Source organism: Macadamia integrifolia, chromosome 14, assembly GCF_013358625.1.
Source record: "Macadamia integrifolia cultivar HAES 741 chromosome 14, SCU_Mint_v3, whole genome shotgun sequence".
In the NCBI taxonomy this organism is placed as follows: Eukaryota; Viridiplantae; Streptophyta; class Magnoliopsida; order Proteales; family Proteaceae; genus Macadamia; species Macadamia integrifolia.
In genome coordinates this window covers 21377594-21403840 of record NC_056570.1, presented here as the reverse complement: position 1 = coordinate 21403840, position 26247 = coordinate 21377594, and the positions used below count along the sequence as shown (strand labels likewise).

General features: G+C 37.9%; 1 protein-coding gene and 1 pseudogene across 4 annotated transcripts; one reads left to right on the top strand and one right to left on the bottom strand.

The window, feature by feature from the left end:
* The first annotated feature begins 1976 nt into the window (after positions 1-1976).
* On the top strand, positions 1977-18758 carry LOC122061642 (fumarate hydratase 1, mitochondrial). 4 transcript variants are annotated; one of them, XM_042625055.1, is made up of 19 exons: positions 1977-2283; positions 2409-2568; positions 3044-3161; positions 4601-4750; positions 4827-4937; positions 5162-5245; positions 11695-11793; positions 12083-12133; positions 12223-12272; positions 14704-14785; positions 14928-15022; positions 15104-15170; positions 15286-15336; positions 15585-15680; positions 16029-16127; positions 16234-16263; positions 16374-16439; positions 18040-18134; positions 18455-18758. In XM_042625055.1, exons 2-18 carry the CDS (start codon positions 2417-2419, stop codon positions 18124-18126), a joined length of 1488 nt encoding a protein of 495 aa, XP_042480989.1. In that variant the 5' UTR covers positions 1977-2283; positions 2409-2416; the 3' UTR covers positions 18127-18134; positions 18455-18758. The 4 variants fall into 4 exon arrangements, 3 of the variants coding, with proteins under 3 accessions (XP_042480989.1, XP_042480987.1, XP_042480986.1); XR_006134702.1 differs by having other exon boundaries at positions 1978-2283; positions 18040-18254; XM_042625053.1 differs by lacking the exon at positions 18455-18758 and having other exon boundaries at positions 1977-2280; positions 2407-2568; positions 18040-18453.
* Positions 18759-19025: 267 nt separating this feature from the next.
* Positions 19026-20474, bottom strand: LOC122061643 (annotated as a pseudogene).
* Positions 20475-26247: the final 5773 nt, after the last annotated feature.

Below are 26247 nucleotides of genomic sequence, written 5' to 3'. Positions count from 1 at the left end.
AAGTCAGGGTCGGCCGCACAGTTCAATAAGGGAGTAATGGTGAGGGTATCAGAGCCTACCCTTATCCTTCTTCTCGGCCCCCCTTATATAGCTCCTAGGGTTTAGGGTTTTCCCTTTCTTTCCCAGCGTCCTTCTCGGGTCCACCTTCTTCCCTCTTAGCGTCCCACTCGAATACATCCATCCTTTTGGTGGGGAATATTCCCTTCATCCTAGCGACGTGATAGAGCGTGATAGAGTCTTTGTACTTCCTATCTGGTGGGCGACATGTGTCCCGGTGGGCGACGTGTGTCCTCACCCTACTGAGCGATCGATTTGGCCGTATCAGAAGCCCCCTTACTCTAGCTAGGAGTCTCTTACAGCGGGAGTAACCAAATTTGTTTGTAATTGTAATTTTTCCCTCTTTTTCCTGTCTTCGGCCTTATTCCTTCGGCTTTAGTTCTGCTTGCAACCGAGGGCTTCAGTCATCCGATGTGAAGACCTTCGGTCAGTTCGGCTCGGTCTTAGCTTGAGCCCCCAACCGAGGCAAGGACCTTCGGACAGTTCGGCTCGGCCTTGTCCGAGACCCCGACCATGGTAAGAACCTTCGGTCAGATCGGCTCGGCCTTAGCTTGAGCCTCGACCGAGGAAAGGACCTTCGGTCAGGTCCGTTCGGCTTTGGCCAAACTCCCAATCCGAGGCAAGGACCTACGGTCAGTTCGGCTCGGCCTTGCCTGAGCACCGTCCGAGGTATGAACCTTCGGTAAGTTCGGCTCGGCCTTAGCCTGAGCACCGTCCGAGGTATGGACCTTCGGTCAGTTCGGTTCGGCCTTGCCCGAGACCCCGACAGAGGTAAGCACCTTCGATCAGATCGGCTCGGCCTTAGCTTGAGCCCCGACGGAGGAAAGGACCTTCGGTCAGGTCCGTTCGGCTTTGGCCAAACTCCCAATCCGAGGCAAGGACCTACGGTCAGTTCGGCTCAGTAGGGTGAGGACACACGTCGCCCACCGGGACACGTGTCGCCCACCAGATAGGAAGTACAAAGACTTTATCACGCTCTATCACGTCGCTGGGATGAAGGGAATATTCCCCACCAGAAGGATGGATGTATTCGAGTGGGACGCTAAGAGGGAAGAAGGTGGACCCGAGAAGGACGCTGGGAAAGAAAGGGAAAACCCTAAACCCTAGGAGCTATATAAGGGGGGCCGAGAAGAAGGAAAAGGGTAGGCTCTGATACCCTCACCATTACTCCCTTGTTGAACTGTGCGGCTGACCATGACTTGAGCGTCGGAGGACTAACCCCGGACCAAGCTCCGGGCCTCCGTCGTCTGTGTTTGTGTAGGTTCGACTAGCGGGGTTTTTTGGCAGCAACAGTCCTGGTCCCCCGGAACCTCAAATTATCCATCAAGGCTTGATATCTCCCCTATCTTAGGATGAACTGATGAAATTATGAGAAAGAAATGAAACAAATAGTAAATTCGTATGATTGTTACAGAAGAATTAGGTTGAGAAAAAAGATGGGAAGAGGGAGGCGAAAATTTGGGGGAGAAGAAGATGAAAAAAAAAAAAAAAATTTAGTGGTGGGTACCGTGGGTTTCATATATGACGTTTTGTTTGTTTGTTTTTTTTTTTTTTTAATACTGTTTAAGTAGACCGAATAATTCGGTTTAATTCGATTCGGCCCGAATTATTCACGTTTTAAAATCAAATTAGTAAAAAACACGTTTTTTACTAAATTTTATTTTTAATTTGGATTCAGTCAGAATTTTTGATTTAATTCAAAAAAATTCGATTCGACCAAATAATTCACGAATTATTCGGTCGAATTGTTAACTAGGATTGGAACAAAAATATTACCAAGCGCAGCCCTATCTCATGCAGTGATGGGCTCCAGCAGGACCGCAGACAAACGTTTAGAAATTAAGGGTATAATCGTCATTTTGATTTTTAGAAAGGTTCACAGATAACCAGATCATCGTCCTCCTTTTCGGACATTTTCAGCTTTCCCTTTATTTATTTGACATTTTGATCTACCATTTATTCTTCTTCTTCTCTCTCCGCCTTCGGCCGGGTTTCAAAGTGATTCTGTACCTTACTAAAAAACAAAAGAAATTACGGGTATAATCGTCATTTTGATTTTTAGAAAGGTTCACAGATAACCAGATCATCGTCCTTCTTTTCGGACATTTTCATCTTTCCCTTTATTTATTTGACATTTTGATCTACCATTTCTTCTTCTTCTCTCTCCGCCGTCGGCCGGGTTTCAAAGTGATTCTGTACCTCACCAAAAAAAAAAAAAAAAAAAAGGTGATACTGTAGTTATATTTTGATTTTACAGTCTAGTTTTCTTGCTCTCTCCTGGCTCCTGGCTCCTGGCTCCTGGCTCCTGGCTCCCACCCTTATTTTGTCAATTACATTTTTCGTTGTTTCAGGATTAGACATGGCGATGTTTATGGTCTCACGTCGCCTTTCGTCTTCGTCGACATCATTGTCACTGTCTGGGTCTTGGCGTGCAGTATGTTTAAGGCAGTTTTCGACGGCGTTCAGGGAGGAGCGAGATACATTTGGACCGATACAAGTTCCCTCCGACAAGTTCGTATTCTCTCTTTTGTCTTCTTCTTTTTTCACCTTCTTATTACAGTGCGTGGGTGTTTACTGTTCATAGCGGTAGTTCATCGGGTGATTTCGATCTCCTGGGCACCTCCTTTAAACATCCCCCACCCCCTCTCTCTAAATGTTTTTTATTCTGGTTTTGGTACTGAGGATCTAGGTTTCAAGTAATGAGATGATTGGGATCATGCTCGGGTAAATTAGGCGGTCCATTGTGATGCAGACAATATTTTCCCATACGGACTCATAGCCGCAATACCGATCGTTTATGTTGAGCTATTCAATTATCTCAATACCCAAAAAAAAAAGAAAGAACATATTTTGTTGTTGTTGCTTGACCCAGTTGCATTGAGTCTAATTGGTTTTGGTGTGGCTGTTTTATTCAAAGAAATTTTAATTATTTTTAACCCTTAATATGATTTTGGCTTTAATCTGGATTGGCATTGGCTACTTTCAGGTTGTGGGGTGCTCAAACTCAGAGGTCATTGCAGAATTTTGATATTGGTGGTGAGCGTGAACAAATGCCTGAACCAATTATTCGTGCCTTTGGAATTCTTAAAAAGTGTGCAGCCAAGGTTAGTTTAGATTTTCTCCCACCTTTTCTTATTCTTTCTATTTTTCTAAGAAAATTTCTTCTTGTATTAAATGAATGTTGTTGATGTTGTTATTCATTTGTTGTTTTTGGCTCTTAAATGCTTTCTTTAGCTTTATGTCTTCTTGTTTGAAACTTTGAAGCAGCTGAAAATTGAAGTTTGATGGATTATGTTATTCATTAGGTAGTGATAGGTTTCTGTAGGATTCCTCCTATGATTTGTTGGATCTAAATTCACATCAAAATCTTCATTCGTGTAGTTTTTACCACACGTACTCACCGTGACTTTTTAGAGCCTTGTTGGACCATGAAGTTTTTTTTTTTTGGATAGGTAGGACCATGAAGCTTCAATCAGAAGCCTATGTAAACTCTTGGAACACAAACATAAATTAGAATGGAAGTTTGGGGTTGATTAAATGCAGATTCAGCTTCACAAATTCATCACTGTATCTATACAAGTTAACGAAGTCAGTGTGATCTAATGACATAGTAGTGCCTTCATTAAATTGTTCCAGCTCATAAAAATCTTGTTTTGCGGAGTTCTTGTAGCAATAATCTTACTGTATGGTCTTTGGCATATCCATTTGATTTAACCTTCGTCTAATTACCCGGTGCAACATAAATTGTTGGCCAGTTTATAGCTTCTTTGTTTCAAATTTATTTTTTGATTATTTTAATGGGGGAAAATATCACTACTCATTGAGAATACTGATTTCGGACTAGCTTTATCTGCTGGAGAAAATAATATGTACTTGAGCATTGTTGATCTCCTCAGATTGAAGTATAATTTTCAGTCAATAACAAGGTTATCAAGGCGTAAGGCGATCCAAGGCTATGGAGGATGGTGAAAAATCAAGGTGACACTAACAAGGCTATGAAGGCACCAGTCCAGGCTGAGCCGCCTGGACGCCTTGATAACTATGGTCGAGAATGTTGAAGCCTATGATAAAAATTGTTTCAGCATTTTAAGAGTTCTTGAGTTAGTGTATGGGAATATTCTTTTTTGTTTGTTTACTGTTTTTGTTTACATCATTGTTTGACTGGAAGTTAGTTTAGAAGTATAATATTCCATTGTGTTAAATTTTTTTTGTAATGGTTTGAAGTTTTAAATATTCAGAAATTTTATTTTATTAATTTTCTTATTGATAAAATGTTTTCTCTTTGTGATATATTGCTGGAACTCTGTGTTTATAATTGCAACTGGCACATATTTCTGCTGTATATTTCTTTCAAAGTAACTTTTGTTTGGTTTGTTCCCCGTTTGCTTTTAAATTTCATTTGGGTCTCATGTAAAGAAAACTGATGGATGGTCATAAATCTTAGCCATTGTTTGTCTTGCTTTCCTACTATATTCACAATCTTCTCTTACTGCCCTGATTTATTATGTTATACAACGATACTTTATCATGTTGTCAATGGCAGGTCAACATCGATTATGGTATGGATCCAAATATTGGGAAGGCGGTAATGCAGGCAGCCCAAGAAGTTGCAGAGGGAAAACTTAATGATCAATTTCCCCTTGTTATATGGCAGACTGGCAGTGGAACACAAAGTAACATGAATGCCAATGAGGTTGGTCATTGTTTTTCTTTTCTGTTTTCTAATTTAGGATTTATTGTGTATCAACTCATTATTTTTCTTTCCTTAGGTGATCGCAAATAGAGCATCAGAGATTCTTGGCCACAAAAGGGGTGAAAAATTTGTACATCCAAATGACCATGTCAATAGGTCACAATCTTCCAATGATACATTTCCAACTGTAAGCCCTTGGCTTTTTAATTGCAACCTTGATTTATTCTGTAGACTCTAATAACCTCTACAAGATACCTTTGATTTTGCTACACCAATAAAGAACTGTTATAGTGTCGTTCTTTTGTTGAATGTTTGATCTGAGCATTGCATACAGCTATGGCTTTGCCATTTTAGTGGTTAAACTACTAATTTCATAGGTTACTAACGTAGTATGACTGTATTTTCCTCCAGGTTATGCACATAGCTGCAGCAGTTGAAATAAATTCAAGATTTATACCGAGCTTGAAACAGTTGCACACTTCTTTACATTCAAAGGTTGATTCAGATTTTACTTTTTCTTCTAAATGCGTTTTTCAATATTGTAGCTTTACGGGTATATTTCACTCTAGTTCTCATGTACTGGATCTTACTTTGGTTTGATAAATACAAACTTGTTTCCATACTTGTGGTTACATGTATTCAATCATTGCATTGGACACCAACTTGTGCAAGTCCTGGGCAGAGATTAGGGTGCTAAATGTGTTGACGTTCGGAGGCTTAAGATACCCAGGATTTTTTTTTTTGGGTGGATGCTTCCCCTTCTATTATATGTTAATTCAAATTATTCCTTTATATACCAGCTAAGATGTTTTTTTCTTTTTTTTTCCCAGTAAGTAAAAAATGTGTGTTTTTTGCAGGTGTAGTTTCTTATTTTATTTTCTGGCTATCTAGTCTCTAATGCTGTCAGTGTAGATTTCATTCAAACCATTGTAATACCAGCTTTCAGTGAATGGAGCAGTGTTGGATTCAGTAGTAGTAGAATTTGGATAACTGTATTACCCAATATATATATATACAGCTTTTGTTGTCCCATTCGGACAATACGAATGGAATGTTATGCCCTTTGGCCTAAAGAACGCTCCATCTGAATTTCAAAATATAATGAATCAAAATTTTAATCAATATTCGTAGTTTATAATTGTGTATATTGATGATGTCCTTATTTACTCCCAGGACATTGCCCAACATTGGAAACATTTAAATATTTTCCTCTCTGTTATTCATCATGCAAGGTTAACTGTCTCAGCTAAGAAAATAAAGTTATTCCAAACTAAAGTTCGTTTTTTAGGACATTATATTTCATTTGGTTCTATCAGTCCCATTGAACAAGCCATTCAGTTTGTTGACAAATTCCTTGACGAGATAACATATAAGACTCAACTTTAAAGGTTTCTTAGTAGCCTAAATTACATTGCTGAATTCTACAAGGATTTAGCAAAGGATGCTAAACCTTTTGATGCAGATGCACGATGGATTTAGGAAAAAAGAAAAATCTTTTTGATTTGATTTTTTTTTTGTTTTAGAAACAATTTCTTTGAAATTAGTCAGTTTCTAATTTTAGATTAGTTTCCATTTTAAGTTAGTTGCCATTAATTTTTTATTTTTTTCTTTATATTGGACATGTAAACGATGAAGAAGTTCAGTTTTAGTTTTGAAGAATAGAAATTTGATTAAGAGTTTTGGTATGAAACCCATGGTTGCCGATTCCCCCTTCTTCCTCCTCTAAAATTTTCCAATTTCTTCTCTTTTTTCTCTTTTCATTCTCCTTCTTTTTATTACTCTTTTATTTCCTGTGGTCACTGTTTTCCTGTCTCTACTGGGCGGTAAAACCATCAGACAAAAGGGAGCTTGCTGACCCCTGTTTTGTGATCGATTGAGTCAGAGGTTTGGGACGAAGGAAGCTGCCATGGAGGTGACTCGAATCGAGTAACATTAACCCCAAAGCTTTGATCCTGTTGTGTGAATCGATCGATTGCAGATCTGGTCTCTGTTTATCGCCTGAAGAAAACTCAGAATTGGAATATTAGGTCTAAGTTCTTTGTTTGACATCTTGAGGGACATAACCGACAGAGCTGGTGATGTATTGAACCTGCATGTGATCTTCCATGTACCTGGATCTTGTTTGAAGAGCTGGGTCGATTTGTAGATGACTTGCTGCCGCTGGTCTTGAGTTCCATCGTGGCCTAAGGTTGAAGAAGACCTCATAAATTAGGTTTTACATCCTTATTTTATCAAATTCCAAATTTACCCCTTATCTTCTCAATTAACTTTTTTTGATTCTTAGTTCCAATTCTACCCCTCCCCATCTTGTACGTTGTTTCCCTTTTGAGAATTCCCCTTATGTTTGAGTCATCATCTATTTACCATTTTGCCACCCTTTATTAGAAACTTCAAGTTATTCACAATTCTGCCACTTTTCTTAAAAAAAATTCAGAATAAGCCCTTGTATTAAAGTTTTTAGTTCTAGAACTACCCCAGCTGTCATATATTATTTCCAAGGCCCTGCTTGTTTTTGAAATTACAAGAATACCCTTCAACCATTAAATTTGAGATTTTTAGTCATTCTTGTGGGCCCTAAGCGATCCGATTTCAGTGATTGGAATCCGGATCTGCATCACCTTTGTTTAACATGTTAAAACAATAGCCTAAACCATGGACTACTGTACATACTGATTCTATTCGAAAGATTAAGCTCAAAGCCAAAGAGCTTTTGTGCTTAAATCTAGCACGACCCGATTGTTTTAAAATTGTTGAGACTGACGCATCCGAATTTGGATACAGAGGTATCTTGAAACAAAAATGTCCAAACCTTCCCAAAGAAGTTTTAGTACGTTTTACTTCAAGTACCTGGAATTCTACTCAACAAAAATATTCCACAATAAAAAGGAGATTCTTTCACTTGTTTTGTGCATGACTAAATTTGAAAGTGATCTTCTTAACTAACATTTTCTTGTTCGAGTGGATTGCAAAGCGGCCAAAGACGTACTCGAAAAAGATGTCAAGAATCTGGGCTCTAAATAGATTTTTGTTCGATGGCAGTCGCTTCTTTCCGTTTTTGATTTTGATATTGAATTTATTAAAGGAGATACTAATAGTTTATCTGATTTCCTAACTCGAGAATTTTTGCAGGGCTCCTAAACAGAAGGCTATCATCCCTTCCTCTCCAAATAAAGATGTTGCCTCATCTTCTTCTAGGCAACTTCAAGAAAGCCCCACTCTTATTTCATCTGTCTCCTACAACAACCTTAAACAAGGCTGTTAATAATTCTCCCTTCATAGAAACCAATTTTATCCCAGTCATTCCCATTGAAAATATCCACCTTCGTCATACCCCTTCCAAAATTGCCACCATCTACCTCCGCGATCATCTCCATCCATCCTTTGGTGATAAAACTCATTGTTTCTATGAAAGAATTCTTGAGGAAACTCAGAGTGCTTAAATTCAGCACTTATAGAAATGCTCATGTCAGGGCTTATTCGAAGCTCAATATAATACACATCATAAGAGATCGTGAATGGGAACCTTCGCCCTCATTCAAATGGAGTTTCATGATGTCACCGGCCTTAAACTTAGGTCATATGATTATACAGATTATGTCAAAGCTTGGGATATGATATTCTTATATCAGAATAAGCATGAAACCCATTCCTGGTTCATGAAGTTCCGTCTTCAACGCACCTTACTAGGTGTGCCGAACTGATTTCTTCAATGGTTCTATACATGGGGACCACCTCCTTCAGAGTTCCTTCCAGTAGCTCTTCAGCAATCCGTTACTAAATTCAAAGAATTCAATCAACCTTTGGACTCCCAGGCTCTCTTCGTCCAATTCTTTATATTATACAAAGTACCTTGGATTGTTCAATGGAAGTATCAGATGACAACTGATGAATTTGAAAAATGGAACTACGTTCCCCAATTAGAATGTCATATTATGGTTAAATATTTGACATTTCACCTTTAACTGGTTCACGATTTGTGCCTAAAAGAGGCATTGGTTCGGATCTGCCCCTTGTATCTTCTCCATTAATGGCAGCCCATACGCCATTTTTTAATATGTTCAATGCTGTTAGGCGTCGTCTTCCGTTTCTATTAGATGAATAGATCCAGGAGTGAATTCTCACAGCTATTGGGTTTAATCTTTAGCCCGACGATCCAGCCCCGTCATCATCCTCATCATCGACTCTTCCTCCTGCTGATGGCAGTCAATTCGCTCAACGGCCTGATTTCTAGAGGTCAAATACGACTTGGGTGAAGGTTTATATGACAATGGTGAAAAACTACCAACTGAATGGTCTTTACGACTTTGGCACCTTTCAACTTAGCTCTGATACCATTTGGAGATAGGATCGGGAAGATCAGAGTTACGCAGCTAGGGAAGCAAGCAGGCAAAGAATTTGCCTTTTCCTAGATTTGATTTCAGCGAAATTAATACTTTCTTCGTTTAGAAGCTAGGAAAAATAGATTGGGTCTTGAGAATAGAAAGAAAAATAAAATTCAATATATGCAGAAGAAATATCTAACAGATTATCTAACAAAGCAAGCTGTTCTTTACACTTTCTAATTGCAAGCATAATACAAGAAAACAAAAGCTTAAAGAGGATAAGACTTACATATAGGTCTTGAATTACAGAGTTGTAGATTTTGCACACAAGCTCTCTCACACACTTTACAAGACACACTCAAACTCACAAAACACACTCTTTTTACAAAGGAAGAAAATACTAACTTATTCATCGTTCTATTTTCTGGTGGTCTTCCAAGAAGAATGAGCTTCCTTTTATAGATGACAGACACCAGAGACTTCTTCAAATTGGTTGAGAGATGTTGATGGGCCTTGATGGAGTTGGCGTTGAGTAGGCATCAAACCAACCAGATGTGATGTAGGAACAACTTAAAGATAAGGTGTTCTTATTACAAATTGGGTACACCTAATAAGGTGTGGGGTTATTGTTGGAAGCTGATAAGCTTTAGCCGAAAGTTATATTGTAGTGTAGTCCAGGTTTGTGATTGAAAATGAGCCACTGATGAGATTCTCTGGCATTCCACGTGGGATGGCCCACTGTTTTCTAGAAGAGTCTCTGTTAGGTGAATTATTAAAGTGTCCACCCGTGACACTCACTATAATGTGCTTATAGTGCTGCGTGACGCATGCCAGGACGTCAGTCTGACTGGAGTGGCTCTAGATATGGATGCTTGACATCTAGCAAGAATCAGATTGGCGTGTCTGATTAACACGGCATTGGGTCAAGGTGTAGTGAGACCTCTTTGTCCCTCTCGGGGGTTTTTTTTCATTTTTTATTTGACCTCTAGAAATCAGGCCGTTGAGCAAATTGGCTGCCATCATCAGAAGGAGGAAGAGTTGATGATGAGGATGATGATGGGGCTGGATCGTCAGGCTGGAGATTAAACCCAATAACTGTGAGAATTCGCTCCTGGATCTGTTCATCTAATAGAAATGGAAGACGACGCCTAGCAGCATTGAACATGTTAAAAAATGGCGTCTGGGCTGTCGTCGATGGAGAAGATGCAAGGGGCAAATCCGAACTAATGCCTCTTTTAGGCACAAATTGTGAACTAGTTAAATGTGAAATGTCAAATTTATCCCACCATTTAACCATAATATGACGTTCTAATTGGGGAACGTAGTTCCATTCTTCAAATTCATCAGTTGTCATTTGATACTTCCATTGACGAATCCAGGGTACTTCGTATAATATAAAGAATTGGACCAAGAGAGCCCAGGAGTCCAAAGGTTGATTGAATTCTTTGAATTTAGTAACGGATTGCTGAAGTGCTGCAAGAAGGAACTCTGAAGGAGGTGGTCTCCATGTATAGAACCATTGAAGAAACCAGTTCGGCAACCTAGTAAGGTGCGTTGAAGACGGAACTTTATGAACCAAGAATGAGTTTCATGATCATTCTGATATAAGAATATCATGTCCCAAGCTTTGACATAGTCTGTGTAATCATATGACCTAAGTTTAAGGCCGGTGACATCATGAAACTCACGTTTAAATGAGGGAGTTGGATTTGTTCTTGGTCAGAGAAAAGAGTATGGGTGCTTTCGTTAGTCTTTATGACATAGTCACTATGAAAAGCAAAAGTCCCCTTATGATATACCTCAGATTCAGGTATTTTGGGAATGGTATAGTTGTTCATGGCAGCTTTTAAGTTTTTGAAAACCACTTCTTCGGAATTATGGACTGGATCATAAGTCCTTCTAGTGGTGCTAGCCTCAGAGGAAGATGGTGATCTTCTCGAACTGGACCTAAAGCATGAAGCCATAGTTTAGAAGTTTGAGTCAATAAAGGTTTCGGTCTATATATCCTTCTGTCAATACCGCCTATTGTCAATACTATTACGCCTTCAAATGCCTATCCACGGTAGCACGGTTGAGTACGACTTGGGTGAAGGTCTATATGACAATGGTGAAACACTACCAACTGAATGGTCTTTACGACTTTGGCACCTTTCAACTTGGCTCTGATACCATTTGGAGACAGGATCGGGAAGCAAGCAGGCAAGGAATTTGCCTTTTCCTGGATTTGATTTTAGCGAAATTAATTCTTTCTTCGTTTAGAATCTGGGAAGAGTACACCTAACTCATTTTTCAAATTAAAGGTACTTTACTTAGGAAAATTGATTTGAGGGCTAAAACTGTAAATTTGATGCCTTCATGATACAAATTTTACCAAATGGAGTGCCTTCCTTTTGGGAATTCCCCATGTAAAAGTACTTAGCCTGAAGGGAAGATTTATTTTTGCTAATATGATACAACAACCTGGCCATGAGATGATTCTTGCTCCATCAGGTTATTTTGATTATGGTTTTATGTTTGCATTTGATGTCATGGCATTGAGCATTGTATTGTCTCTTTTCCACTTCTTTGTCCTATATTCTATCTTTCATGCCTTTACTCTTTTCCTTGTTTCATTCTTACCAGTCTCTTGAATTCAAAGATATTATTAAGATTGGACGCACACACACTCAAGATGCCACACCTTTAACTCTCGGACAGGAGTTCAGTGGTTACTCTACACAAGTAAGCTTTTCATTTTTTCCTCCTTGTTATGGTCTTTATATTTCGGTTTATTTTCTGTCTTGTGTATATATAATATGATAATGCTCTACAAGTCAAACCAGAAATGATGTAGGGAAGTGTTCTTCAATTGGGTTGAAGCTGTCAGAAAAATTTGGGGGATTTTGATTTGATGGTTGATGTGTCCCTAGACAGAGTGCTAAGGAAGAAAAGAAGTAATGTAGCCAACATAAAATTCTAGGGATTATGCTCTGTTGAGTTTGTTTCTAATTTTAAAACTACTCTGTTGCAGGTAAAATATGGAATTGACAGGGTCATGTGTACTTTGCCCCGCATGTATCAGGTTGGAAGCTCAAGGAACCTCATTTTTTCTATTCAGTGATTTTTGCTCATCTTTTGGGTTATAACAGAATGGAACTGTATTTGGAGCAGCTTGCTCAAGGTGGTACTGCTGTAGGAACAGGATTGAACACAAAAAAAGGGTATGTGTAGCCTTGGGGTTATAAGACTTTGCATCTTCTTGCATCAACTTAAGCCTTTTGTGGTTACAATGCTGCGCCTTCCTTTTCTTATATGAAGCATTGATCTTGTTTCCCCTCCTTTTCCCCATTTAGGCCTTTTACCCTTGATGGAAAATAATCTGAAGGTGTGATAACTCTGTTAGTTTGATGCAGATAAATCATATAAATGGGCTTATTTTTTGCAAATAAGCTTTGGGTTGGGTTATGTATGCGTTGGGCCTTTGATCTCATGTGTCTTTATTGTAATGGGCCACTTTAATGGGTCTATAATATGGGAAGAGGCTAGGCATACGGGATTAATAAAGTGTTTTAGTTATGCTGGATCAGGCTTCTATAATTCCAGTCCTGTTTTGAGTCAGTTTCCTTGTCAGTTTGTGTTAACTAATTAGTTAAGAATTGGGTTAAGCCTTTCCTTTTTAGTGTTTTGAGTCTGTTTTTGAGTCTTCTATATAAGTTTGTTAGGGGGACTAGCTTTTTACTCGAATTTTGATTAATGAAAAGCTTTGTCTTTGCTGCCTATTGTGGTATGCTCTTCCCTTGTGTGTGATCAAGGTTTGACTGGTGTGCGATCCTGCTAACACCTTGTGGCGGGAAGCCTGGGTGCATTGCTTTTATTCTCTTCTCTTTAAGGTACTGGTCTGCTGCTATATTTTCTGCAATTCTGCCATTAAACTACCTGCAATTTCTAATCCTTTCACCGCCAGGGTTGCTGAATTCAAAGGTGAGTCTCTAGTCTGTTCTTTGTTCTGATTTCTCTTCTCGACATTATGTCTTTCATAATCTGTTTTCAGAACCTGAATCTGTTGGTTAATTACTGCAGTCCTATTCTTACTAGGATTGGTTCATTTTGAGAGTTTTATGTGGCTGATTTCTGTTAAGATATGTACCGAAGGGGTATTACTGCCCTGTGGTACCTTAAGTTGTTTGTTAGTGATTAGTCATGATAGGGGGAGTGTCCCTTTCGTGATGTATATCTTGCTTGGTTCGTTTAGTTAGTATTTTATTGTTAGTTTAATTCTTATTTCTTCCTCTTGTAATTAGACATCGACTCTTAGTAGGATTTCCTTTCTACTAAGAGTCTGATTGCTGTGTTATAAATTAAGGCAGTGGGTACCACAATACACTATTCTGAGTCTATCATGGTTCAGGAGCTTTCTCTCATCATCTTTCTCCTTCCTCTTCTCTTTTTAGTTCTAGAGCATTGGTACTTTACTGTTTATTGATTTCTTCTTCGTTACAATTGATTCTGACTTCCAAAATATTCTGTCGACACTATTTACTATCATATCCTGCCTTCAACTTCAGATTCTGCTAAAGTATTTGATACAATCCTAGTCCAAGTAGGATTGCATCTAGGGACCTGGGACCCTAAATTTGAGAATCGATTCAACCTATCTTCTGGTTTGATTGATCTGAAATTAACAGTGCATATTGATATTCTGTTGGGTTAATTAAATCGGCAATCTGTTCTTGAATCATACTTTTGGATTGTTGGATTTTCTCTATCCTAGTGTCATTAGGGGAAAGAAAAAAAGAGCAACCCCTTGCACAAGGCTTCCGCTACATATCCCATAAATTCAGATCCGACCGTTGGATCAATCTGAACCTTTAAGCAAAGGTTCCCACCCCTAAAGAAGAGAACTCGACCTGACTTTCAGGTTCATCTGAGTGTTTGATTCTGATATAGGAGTTTTCTCCCTATCTGGGCTTCTGTTTCTCTGTTTCTCTGTTTCCGATTCTGTTTTGGTACTGTTTTACTTAATTCAGTATTACATTATAGGTTCACCACTTCTTCATTGTTAGATTTACTTCATCATTTTGTCCGTGAATCCTTTTAAGCATTCTGGCGTGCTTGAGCGATGAGATCCTGGTTTGATGGTATTATTGCTTGTCCAATCATCTTTATTAAACAGACAACCAATGCAAGCTTGTCTCATATGTGAGAAAAATACAGCCAAATTTTAGTTCCAGTAGATTTTTTCACTCTGCCCTATTCACATAACCTCACCAACTTTGTGTATAGTGTACAAAACTACTCCTTCCATGGGATTTAAACTTTGATTGGATTAGTAGGAAATACAAAACCTGAGAACCCTTTATGGTTAGAACTATAGCTACCTTAGAGACCCTCAAAAATACCTTATAAGAAAACTGTTTCAGGATGAAGATTTGGCTAAACAATGGGGAATAGGATTTGAGAAATCTGTTGATTAGACAGTGTGATGACTATTGCATTAGACGGGAAGACTGCTTTCTCTTAGGATTCTAGTGTCTCATTAATTTGTTGTGCAGTTTCTGTATGCTTTCCTTTATTATTCTGAAGAGTTTTGTATAATTTTTTGGTTACTGATTGTGTTTGATTCACTTGCTAAACTTCTGCATTTCATCGCAGTTTTGATGAAAAGATTGCAGCGACAGTAGCTGAGGAAACTAACCTACCATTTGTCACAGCTGAAAACAAGTTTGAAGCTCTGGTTAATTTCTGAATTTTGAAAGAATGCTATTTTCTTTTTATTTTTGGTAGTTACAAGTGAAAAAAATCAATGAAATTATTGAATTCCCATTATATGTCCTATATCTTTCATGATAATGCTCAAATTATTTTTGTTTTACCAGGCTGCACATGATGCTTTTGTTGAAACTAGTGGAGCCCTGAATACAATTTCTACTTCTCTCATGAAGATTGGGAATGATATACGTCTGTTGGGAAGGTATCATCTGGATTCTATAATGCATAATGATCTTTTCCATTTTGGCATGTTTTGTAAGTCACCATGTCTTGCTTATTTCAGTGGTCCACGTTGTGGCCTTGGTGAGCTGATTCTTCCTGAGAATGAGCCAGGCAGCAGCATCATGCCTGTATTGTCCTCAACACCTCAACTCTTAAATTTCTAGTTCTCTTGTTTAATTTATACATGAGTGCAGCATATATATATATATATATTATGCTAAACTTAGCTTGGTCTGCTTCCAGGGTAAGGTTAATCCCACTCAGTGTGAGGCTCTCACAATGGTCTGTGCTCAAGTAAGTATACTCTTCTTTCATGTCGATGTCAGAAAATATGACCATATGGACAGATCTTGTGCTAGTTGATTTCAAACATGATATTGCATTGACATAAGATTTATGCAGTAGATTATCTTGTCAGGCGTTAAGTGAATAATGTCATGTTTTCTGAATCATGACATTATTTCTTTTTTGATATGTCAACACTTTTATTAATAGGATTTGCATTTATCAATTCGAATAAATGATGGGCTAGCATTTTGCAGGTTATGGGAAACCATGTTGCAATTACTATCGGTGGATCAAATGGTCACTTTGAACTCAACGTGTACAAGCCAATGATTGCTAGTGGCCTTCTACGTGTATGTTCTATTTCGTCGTTTGTAATTTCTACCAGCTATATTAGGAGAGAACCATCTTACAAACACAGTTTATTTTGGCCTTTTAGGGAGTTGGCCTTTTAGGGAGGCCCCACTAGTAATGTGTTGTATCATGGAACTCATGCTTCCTTCCTATCAACCATACTCATGATGCCTATGCAAATAAGTGGGAATGATTTCGTGGCCCTGCCTAGGCTATTCCTTGCCAAAACGTTTCAAATTTATGATCCTTGGGTTTTGAAATGCTGCAACATGCACAGTGATCCTTGGGTCTTGTTATGCTTTTCGGAACTGTATCACTCATTTAGTAATTGGATTCTTCGTTGACAGTCACTGAGGTTGCTTGGGGATGCATCAGCTTCTTTTGAGAAGAATTGTGTAAGGGGAATTCAAGCGAATCGTGAAAGGATTTCAAAATTACTACATGAGGTAAGTCTAAGTCACTGTAGTTATATGTTAAATTGCCTCGTATGTGAAAGTTTGGTGGTAACTGATCAGATGTCACCACATTGTGGTAATTTGCCTGGTCTTGCAGTCACTGATGCTTGTTACGTGCTTGAATCCTGTAAGTGTATTTTTTCCCACCTCCCATCCTGGATCTGTGAAGAGTCCTCCCATCTGACCTCCCCTTCCCCCGTCCCACCCTATTGGAATTAACTCATCCTTTTTTCTCAGAAAATTGGCTACGACAATGCTGCAGCAGTGGCCAAGAAGGCACACAAGGAGGGAACCACTCTAAAGGTGATGACCTATCATGTGGATTGAATAATGGGATTCTTTTGCTGATTAATGACCATATCAATATGTTTTGTGTCTCTTTGATGCTGTAAAAATTAGCGTGTGATAACTGATAGGTCATAGGTAATCAATTTGTCATACATGTGCTTTTGTATTGGTCTGTTAACGCTTTAATGGAAGGCATTTAGGTCGATCCTATTTCCAAAACATATCAACTATCTCTCACGCAAATTATCTAACTGAGAAGCATTTGCTGCGGTGTATCTTAGTGGAACACTTTAGGAAGCATTCACTTTGTTGTGTCAGACTTGCATATGGAGGAAAAAGAGTAATACAATTAGCTAATAGAAAAAACAAATACCCATCTTGAGGAAGAACAGTATTAACTAAAGGAGGAATAGTGGGCAGGACTATTGGTGAAACTTGAGTCAGGGATTCCTCTTTTGTGGAGGCCCAGTGGCAAACTATAGGACAAACATGGAAACTTTGTTGGGAACTTATTTGGCTATATGGGTACCTTATATGAGGCACTAATCACTCGACTACCATATCCTATTTCATGTCCTCATTTTAGATGCCACCTTTTCTTGTTATATGCACAAAGTATTGGTCTTCCCAAAATTTTGTAATTACTTGACCTGAGGGCTGAGAATATACTAAAGAGAATCTTGTGGAAGAGAATCCTGATTGGTATAACATATTACATAACCTAGTGTTGATCTCAGTGTTTTCATCGAGATTTGGATGCTTTAGGCAGCACCCAAGTCCATGATTGGATTGTTTGCAATTCTGGCATTGGATGGTTTGTATTTCCAAGGACCAGATACCTATGAGAATTGTTGATTAGCCATTAGACCTCTGGTTCAAACAATCTGATCACTTGGAACTGTTCGAACTAGTCATTTGGATCAGTAAAGCCATGAGGTGACTAAGCATATGTTTCATTTTAGAATTTTATTTTAGGAACATGGTTGTCAAGAGATTTATGTAAGACTTCTATGGCTCAACTTCTTATTCTAAAAGCTTAATCTCTAAACCTCTGTCATTTCTTGTGACTATCTTTACCTTGCCATTAAAAAAAAGTTGACATATTTTGTATCTTTATGTATAGCTTATGTTGTCTCATCAGACTTTAGATTGTTTGATTTGGATAGGTGGGTTTTTGGATCATCAATTGGTAGCCCTTATGATTTTTGGGTGTGTTTGTTGAGATATTTTACATCTTTTGGCAAATTATGTGTGATAGATTTGGTGGCCAAGATTGATACTATGATTAAAATCTGTTCCAGTTATTTGCATTCACCCTGTCCCCTGAAGAAAATCCTTGCTCCACTACTGTAATCTGAACTGGCTCAATATGACCCAAAGTAAACCCCTCAGGCTTCAGCAAGTGGGCAACAACATTGTTTGACCTGATCAATACTACTGCCCAACCTGATAAATAGATGGACAGTTACTTGTTTGGCCCTTACCTGCTGGCCTGCTCCCATCCATTGACAACCAACCTAATATGTTGCCCCTCCAAAGTAGTTTCATCGCTTGGTGGATCTTTGTTCCTTTCAGTTCCATAGATCTCAATCTTATAAAATTCCTATTTTGGCAGGAATCTGCATTGAACCTTGGAGTGCTTACAATTGAAGAATTTGACCAGCTTGTTGTACCTGAGAAGATGATCAGCCCAACAGATTAAGCCTGGAAGTACGTGGGAGTTCTTTTAATAATTTCTTTCCCAACTCCCAAGCCAATTTCTCTAGAGTTCCATTTTTGCACTCACATCTCAGACTTTTGGTGGATTCAATTGGTCGAGATGTGCAGGAGGTAATAAAGCTGTGATATTTTTGAAAAGCTGGCTGTTTTTGCCTGTTATTAAGTTTATTTTTCAATGCATGCAAGTGCTTGCGGTTGATCCGGTTAATAGGGGGCGGTTACCCTCACATTGTAACAGAAGAAAGAAGGAAGAAATTTAGATTAAATAGACATCATTAATCTCTGAAAGGAACTTACTTCATTATTTCCAGGTAGAAGTTCTCCAATTATTTGACTATACTGTGCATGGAAAAGCTAAAACCAGGTCATAGGAGGGCCAGTGTCAGATGGTGGATCATAATCTCCTCTCCAACATCAAGGAAGGAACCACTGCCCTTTGATATATGAAGGAGCAAAATGATTTTTTCCCTTGTGATGCTAACAATTGAAAATGAATCTTGCCTGATGCTATGAGTTTTACATGATCATATTGGACCAGAATTTGGAACTTACTTTCAGGTTTATTGATGAAAATAACATCCAAGATCCCATCCAATTGGTGAAAGGGTCATACAATTCCTCCCCCCTTTTTTTTTTCAAGTAGTTACCCTTTTCTATTCATTTGTTTTTTTTTTAGACTCTCCAGAAGTTTGATTTTTTCATTGGCCTTTTCTCCTTATGTGTATGTGTATTTTTTATGGTAGAAACACCTTGGATGTGGTTTTTATAACATAAAGCGCAGAAGTATAGGGGAGGATAAATAATTTGGACGAAGTTTTCTTTGCTTCCCCCAATATCTTGGAGCCGCGAGGTGCCATGGTGAATGAGTTCCCTTTACTGTGGCCTAAGAAAAATTCGGTCTTAATATTTTACTTCTGCTCTATTGTACAGTTCTTCAGCATAAAATAGTCGATCCCATCGTAGATCATGAAGCCCAATTGGTCTGACCGGTTAGGACTGAAATTTGACACCCTATAACCTTTTGCCAGACTTACAGGTTCCAATAGAATTTCAAATAAAAGCTATATAATTGATTGACTAGTTATTGAACAGTTAAGAGCATTTCACTTGTAAATACCATACATAAACTGTATATATGAACATGAGCGTGAGCACACACACAATCACAGTTTTCCTTCGTTCTTAATATCATTTTAGGTTTCCATATATGCTGGCGCAGTGTTTGCTCCTGCATTGCCGTGGGATTTATATATGGAACTGCAAATCAAACAACCACCTTGCAAGTCTGACTCAAAGGGTCCCACATGGCCGGGAGGAGATACTTCCGACCGTCCATGCCGTACGCATTGTAACTTGCCTTGGTTACACGGTCCACCGTCAAAGCCCCTGGGTACCCAGGATAAGCACCCGACCCGAATATCCCTGCACAAGCTGAAACTGCCTCCAACGGTGACAGTGCATCTCCCTGATAGTAACCGCTGTTTAATGGGTTAGTGGCCGCTCCGGCAACCACAGTTGCAATGTTTATAACCATGCCGTCGACCCCAACACTGTTAGGTGCGACCAGTGCCGGGCCTGGTGGACATACATGGGGACCGAGTATGGCCATGCACAAAGACCCGGGCACTGTGTGTGTGGGTCACCCACATGGGCATAAACAACTCTTTGGCCCGGATACACCAAGGTGGTGCCGTGAAACCCACATGATCCCATGCAGAACTGCTCTACCGTAACATCTGCGGCGGTCAACACCAAGTATATAGCCTTTGGGTCAAAGGCGATTACCTTGTTGACTATCATGTTTTTTACTAGAACAGCTACATCGGCTCGTTTGATGTTCTTGCCTAGAGAATAATTGATATCACCCACCTCACCGGCAAGTTTGATAGTGCCGGAAACCGGTTTTCCGGTGACATCTTTGTATGATTGGGTTGTTTTCCACCACGTCGAGATGGTGGGTCTCCGGCGAGGAGGAACCGCAGCAGTGGAGGGATCAAAGGAGGAAAAGAAACTTGTTATGGTGGTCCTATCAGTAGGAGAGAAGGCTCCATACCAGATAAGATAGATGTTGATGCTGCTTGGTCCAGCCAAAAGAGGACCCTTGTGGTATTTGAGCTGAGTGGAAGTGGTGGTGACAAAAGAAGGATGGTTCAGACCCTCTGACCATGGGACCATAGCTAGTGATACAAAGATGATGCAGAGAGAAAAGAGCAGGTTTCTTAATACTAGTCTGTTGGCCATCTTCAAAGGTGTCTGGGTTAAAGCCTCTTGAATCAGAGATGAGTTTTGGGAGCAGAGAGCCAAGCAAGGATGGACCCTTTTATAGATATGCTTCCAAGTGCTTATGGGGACTGTACTACTACTCATGGGAGATAAGCTTGGAGGCTTGCAGCCGTGCACCAATGATTGTTGCAGCAATCATTGATCAATGTTGCTCTAATCATTGATGAACGTCCTAAACTAAGTGAAGTTGACATATATGGTCTCTATTCCATGGAATTAAGTTAAGATGTTATCACTAACTAGCCTCAGGTTGCATACTTGCATGATCACTGAAAGTACTGTTATGGGTCTGTTTCCTCTCTCTCATTAAATATGTGGGTTCTATATTTCATTAAATATATTGACTTAATTGACATGTAAGATGTTAATATATCTACTTTTTTCTTTTGACTTGACATGTAACATTCCTATGTAACAATATATTGTGTAAGCTTCTTTCTTAGTTTTTTTTTTTTTTTGGTAGAATTCATTCTTAGTTTTTATTTCAATATCAAATGGATTTAGTTACTAAAAACTGACACCCATAAGTAAGAGAGAAAGAAACCCTTGACCTATTAGGAGCCTGCACTCTAACTATAAAGGACCAACCAACTAAGTAAGCAGTTGTCTTTCATATTTTATCCTATAATATATTTTAGTGGGCTCCACTTATATATACTGACGTATGGCTCGATTAATGGCATATAAGTCATAGGGCTCCACCATAACAGCTCAAAGCCGTAGTTAATTGGAGATTAGGCAATGAGAACTTTTATGTAGAATCTGGCCCTACATACTTATTAGTTTTATCCAAAGTGGTTAGCTTTTTTAATTATCATCCAATATTGCACCCAAGTCAGGTGGTGTTTGGTGGCGATGACAAGCTTAACCTCAAACAACTTCCAAACATTTCCCGCATATCAAGGCCATGTTGGCTTCTTTGGGCATTCAAAATTTATTTGTGTGAGGACCTTCTTTCTTTTGTTGTTCTTGCTTTGTGAATGATAAGATGTTTGTACTTATTTCATTGCAAGTTCTTAATCTAAAACATAATTCAATGGTTAATTATAAAAAAAGAAAAGATTCCCATGATGCGGGAGTATATATATATATATATATATTTTTTTTTTTTTCACAAATGAACCTTAGGACCCGTTTGATAATGAAACATAAATTTTCGTTTCTAGAAATAGAAATGGAATTGAAGGTATTTGATAAGTCATGTTTTGGAAGTCGATAGTAGCCAGCGAAAGAATAGCTATGAGTTGTTTCCTGAAACGGCGTCTGGGTCGTTTCTTGAACCATAAATAGATAGAAATTTCTATTTCTATTTCTGAAAACAAGTGAAACGAAATAGTTTTATTAAACATTTTTTGTTCCGTTTCTGCCATTTCTGGACATAGAAACGACAGAAACGCATTTTCTGAAATGTTATCAAACGGGCCCTTAGGGTTCATATGGACATTCTCTCTTTTTAGACAAAATATGGTTCCTTCATTGGATGAAAGAGGTGGTTTGAGATTAGAAAATACTAGTGAAACAAGGGGGTGAGCGACCAGTTGAACACCTCAACTTCTTCCTCTACTTTGTTTGACTAGTACTTTCAAGTAATAAGAGAGAGAGAGAGAGAGAGAGAGAGAGAGAGTGTTGTGTAGCATACGCTAGCGTCTCTCTCTCTCCTTCCTCTTCTAAAATGACATAGCTGCCCTATTGTCAAGGAGTTACACAGCTAGATAGGATCATAGGAAACTCAAACCCATTAAAATATTAATAAGTTAAAAAAAAAATAATGTTTAGAATTTTATGATACATTAATTTATCAAGCAATCATATTACAAAGGGATGGATTGCCATGACGTCGAAGTGTAGATTCCCAACAATGAGGGAAATTGCGAATGAATCATCCAATAGGAGGAGGGGGTTTAATGAGGAGAGAGAATGCTTGGTCCATGGGTTGGAGATGAGAGGATATACACAAGAATCTTTGATGTCTTAATAATCTTGTTCTTTATATTATAACATTTTTTTTTTCTTTGATAAATCTATGCTATAATTTTTTTTCTGTGGGAAAGTGTTTCCTATAGGAGAGTGTAATTTTTACGAATACACGAAGACCAATGAAAAAGTACGAAAAATCATCTATAGAAATGCCATTTTTCATTTCATGAAAGAATAGATCAATCATTTCGCCCAACACAGGGCCACACTCCCGAACAGAAACCCTTTCCTTTTTCCGGTAGACCTACATTATAAATTTGTCATGCATGCACAATCAATTGTAGCATAGCATGGTTGTTTGCTTTTTTATTAAATAAATTATTAAACATTTTATCTTCATTTGTTCTTGGTTGTATACTATAAGGTTTGAACCCAAAGATGAGGTGGCCTTCCACAACCCAATAATTAGGTGGCCTATCCGAGGGCCTGTGTTTGAAACGTGGCTCATGTGTGGTCAGAAGTCAAGAGTCAGGACCACCTAGCCTAGTCCCGCACTAAATGAATGAGAACATCTGCTGATTGGCCTATTAAATGGACTAAAGTAACCTTGCCCTTAGAAAATAAATCTCAAAAATTTCTTTCCTCTCTTAGGTCAACTAATTACTGACCTCAAAGTCTTTAGTTGGTGATCCGTTGTACTACATTGCTTCCTTATTCTCAGTGTCATGGTCATGGAGGCTTATGTGCATTGTCTCAAGAATCGGAAATTGGATCGGTGAATTCGAGGTGACTGAACCCAATTTGGGCCGATCGAATATGACCGATTCATGCTCAAACACCTTAAATGTCTTTTGGATTTAAGGGTCGATTCACTCGGTGCCCTTGATCCTATTTTTTAACAGTTTGCTAATTTATGGCTTGTAAATTATTAACCACCTAATCTAAAGATTAGGTTATATATGGCAGAAGTTTTTCATGATGTCAGAATCAAGGTTATAGATATTGATATCGGTGGTTGCATCAGCATGGTATATATATATATATATATATATGGGTAGAGGTTTCCTATGTAAGGTATAGGTATCGATATTGGCAGTTGTATCGGTCGCTTTTGATACTGATACATATCTTAGATAATGTTATCTATATTGTTGGGTAAAAAAAAAATAAAATGCCAGATACTCCCAATTTGTATTCATATCAGCTATTGGTTATATCAATACGATACCGATACCTTGATTTGTGATCAAAGTGAGAAATCGCGCCAATGTAAGAGTGGAGCTATAAAATGATGTACAAATTACTTCCCACTCCAACATTATGAAGATGTTTTTCCTTAATATATTTATGACATAAATTCTAATTGGATTTTTTTATCAATTGGAAGAAAAAGAAATTAAGCATTAAATAAAATAGTTTGTACTTCTATGTTGCTGTTAGAGAGTGATGTTTTATTTCTAGTTCATAGAAATATGCAACTAATGCGCTAGAAAAGGATCACTTCGTTAGTAGGCCTGAGTAAAAATGTTGTTAGCGATACCAGAACATAAATGTCTAAAAAAATAGGAGCGAGGCTCCATGGTCATGATGCGGGACTTTTTCCTATAGAAGATGATTTAACTCCTCTTAATATATTGCTCCAAACATCTGCAATGCTCTATACTTTTGCTTTTGCTTGCTTCAATAGAAAACTCTTGGTACTTGCTTTAATGGAATTTCCTGTCATCAAATAGTTTGCAGATAATGAGACACAATTCCTTTTAAAATGATGCAGTTAGCCCATCTAAATATATTCTCAAGAGTGTTTGATATGCTAGCGTAAATCCTAATAGTTGAATCAAGTTTAGGGAGGTAAGTGAAAACATGATCAAAATGTTGACAGATAACTTGCTGAAGTTGAGTTGGTTTGTAGTATATCTCAATCCATTGACTCGTAGGGATAAGGATGGCATGAGGTTTAGGAGTATCACTAGTGAATGATACTTTACTCATGTGTCCATAAGAAATAACATATAATAATGAAAATATTAAATAAGTTTCTTAGATCATTATCCGAAATTGAGGTGGAGTTAAAAAAATACATAATCAAAGTCTTAAAGGAAAAACCAAAAATGTTTTAAATTCTTAAACCCAATGGGCATGCCGTTCAGATTCTCTTTGTTTAATTAGAATTGATCCCACATAAATTTGTAAAAGAATATAAATATATCATGTTAAAAGGAAAGTGACGTATATACAACACCTTATATATACGTTTTCTCACACATTTTCTTTCTCTCATCTTTTGTCATTAATACCTATGACTCCCTAATATACACTCCGACACCCATCAAAAAAGGTATTTTCCTCTCTAATGTATTTTATACCAATATACGATGCGAGTGTATAGATTCCTCTCTCCTTCATGTTAATTATTCAAAATTTCATATATATATATATATATATATATCAGCTATGGTTACAAAACATTGGGTTGTATGTGAATAAAAGTTGAAACAAGAATGCGTCAAACATGGTGAGCATTTGATAAGGATACCACAAATAATAAGTACCAAAAATTTAAGATTTCTTAGCTGTATGGAGAAGTGTTTGTTTGAAATGCCATTAATGGAGGTGGTAGAGATTAGGTTGCATGAAACTGTTTGGATTGGATTCCCATTTGAAAGGGTAAGTTTACCAAGCAATCATCAAAGTCTTTATCAATTGGAAAGGGTTATGGTTGGCAGCTGATACCCTTGAGACATGCTGCCAACCTCTGCAGAGCGACCTATCACGGTTATCTGATTGCCCTTTTTTTTTTTTTTTTAATTTATTTATTTTTTTTTATTTTTTTAAGTAGGGAGTGCTACCTTTCCCCTAAATAGTATTATTTTCAATCATGATTAGTTTTATTCTTCATTATGAGAGATCCCCACAAGTCATTGTTGCAGAGGTTTCAACTTAAAACCTGAAGACAATAGAGGGAGAGAGCACTTCATATATATGGAAATATTAAAGATCAATGTGGGACTATAACTTTAATTTTTTAGTAGTCCAAAGTGTAAGATTTCCTATTAGGTGGGTTAGCATAGTTAAAGATTTATTTCCAAAATCGATTTAGTGGTGTTGACTAAAGATGGAGTAAGCAGAAAGAATCCAATATTATTGGTAAGTGATCTCTATGAAGATATTAGATTCTATTAGCACACCTTAATGGTATGAAATATTTATTACTATGTGTGGACCTAAGGTATTGTTTCCTTAATGGGGAGGAAACCCTAATTTTATTGCAGGGTTGGTTCCTACCCTCACCCCTATATATAGTTATCACTGACCCATTAAGTGAGGCTAACGACCAAAAGTAAAAGGGAAAGATGGTAGACCAGACCAACATTGATCATGTTGTACGAGGAGCATACAAGAAGACATTGAGGAGTTCTTATTCTTCAATCATGGATTCAGGTATGCCTAAAATGTGTATTTTGTAGTGTTTGTCATGCATGCTTATCGATATTCATAAATCGTTCCGTATTTGTTTTCTATCACAAAGACCTCAATTAAAGGGTGTTAATTAGTTCGGTTTTGTTTTTTGTTCAATTTGGGATACATTATATACAAATCGAAATTGAATCAAATTTGTTCAATTTTATTAATTTCCTATAAATATTGTTTAATTCAATTTGTATAAGGTCTCGATAATTTAGTTAAACATATTCATTTTTTGTTTTTGATTTCATTTTTTCAATTTGTATGTTAATTGAGAATGCCACCTCCTAGCCTTGAAGAAACAAGGCATTAAAGAGGAAACAAGCAGAAGTGAAGAAGAGAAGTAAGGAGAGTTGATAGTCCAAGATAGAGGTGGAGGAGACGGTGAAAATTAAAATCTTGGAACTCGTTTTTAGCCTTTTATGATTTAATATGGCAT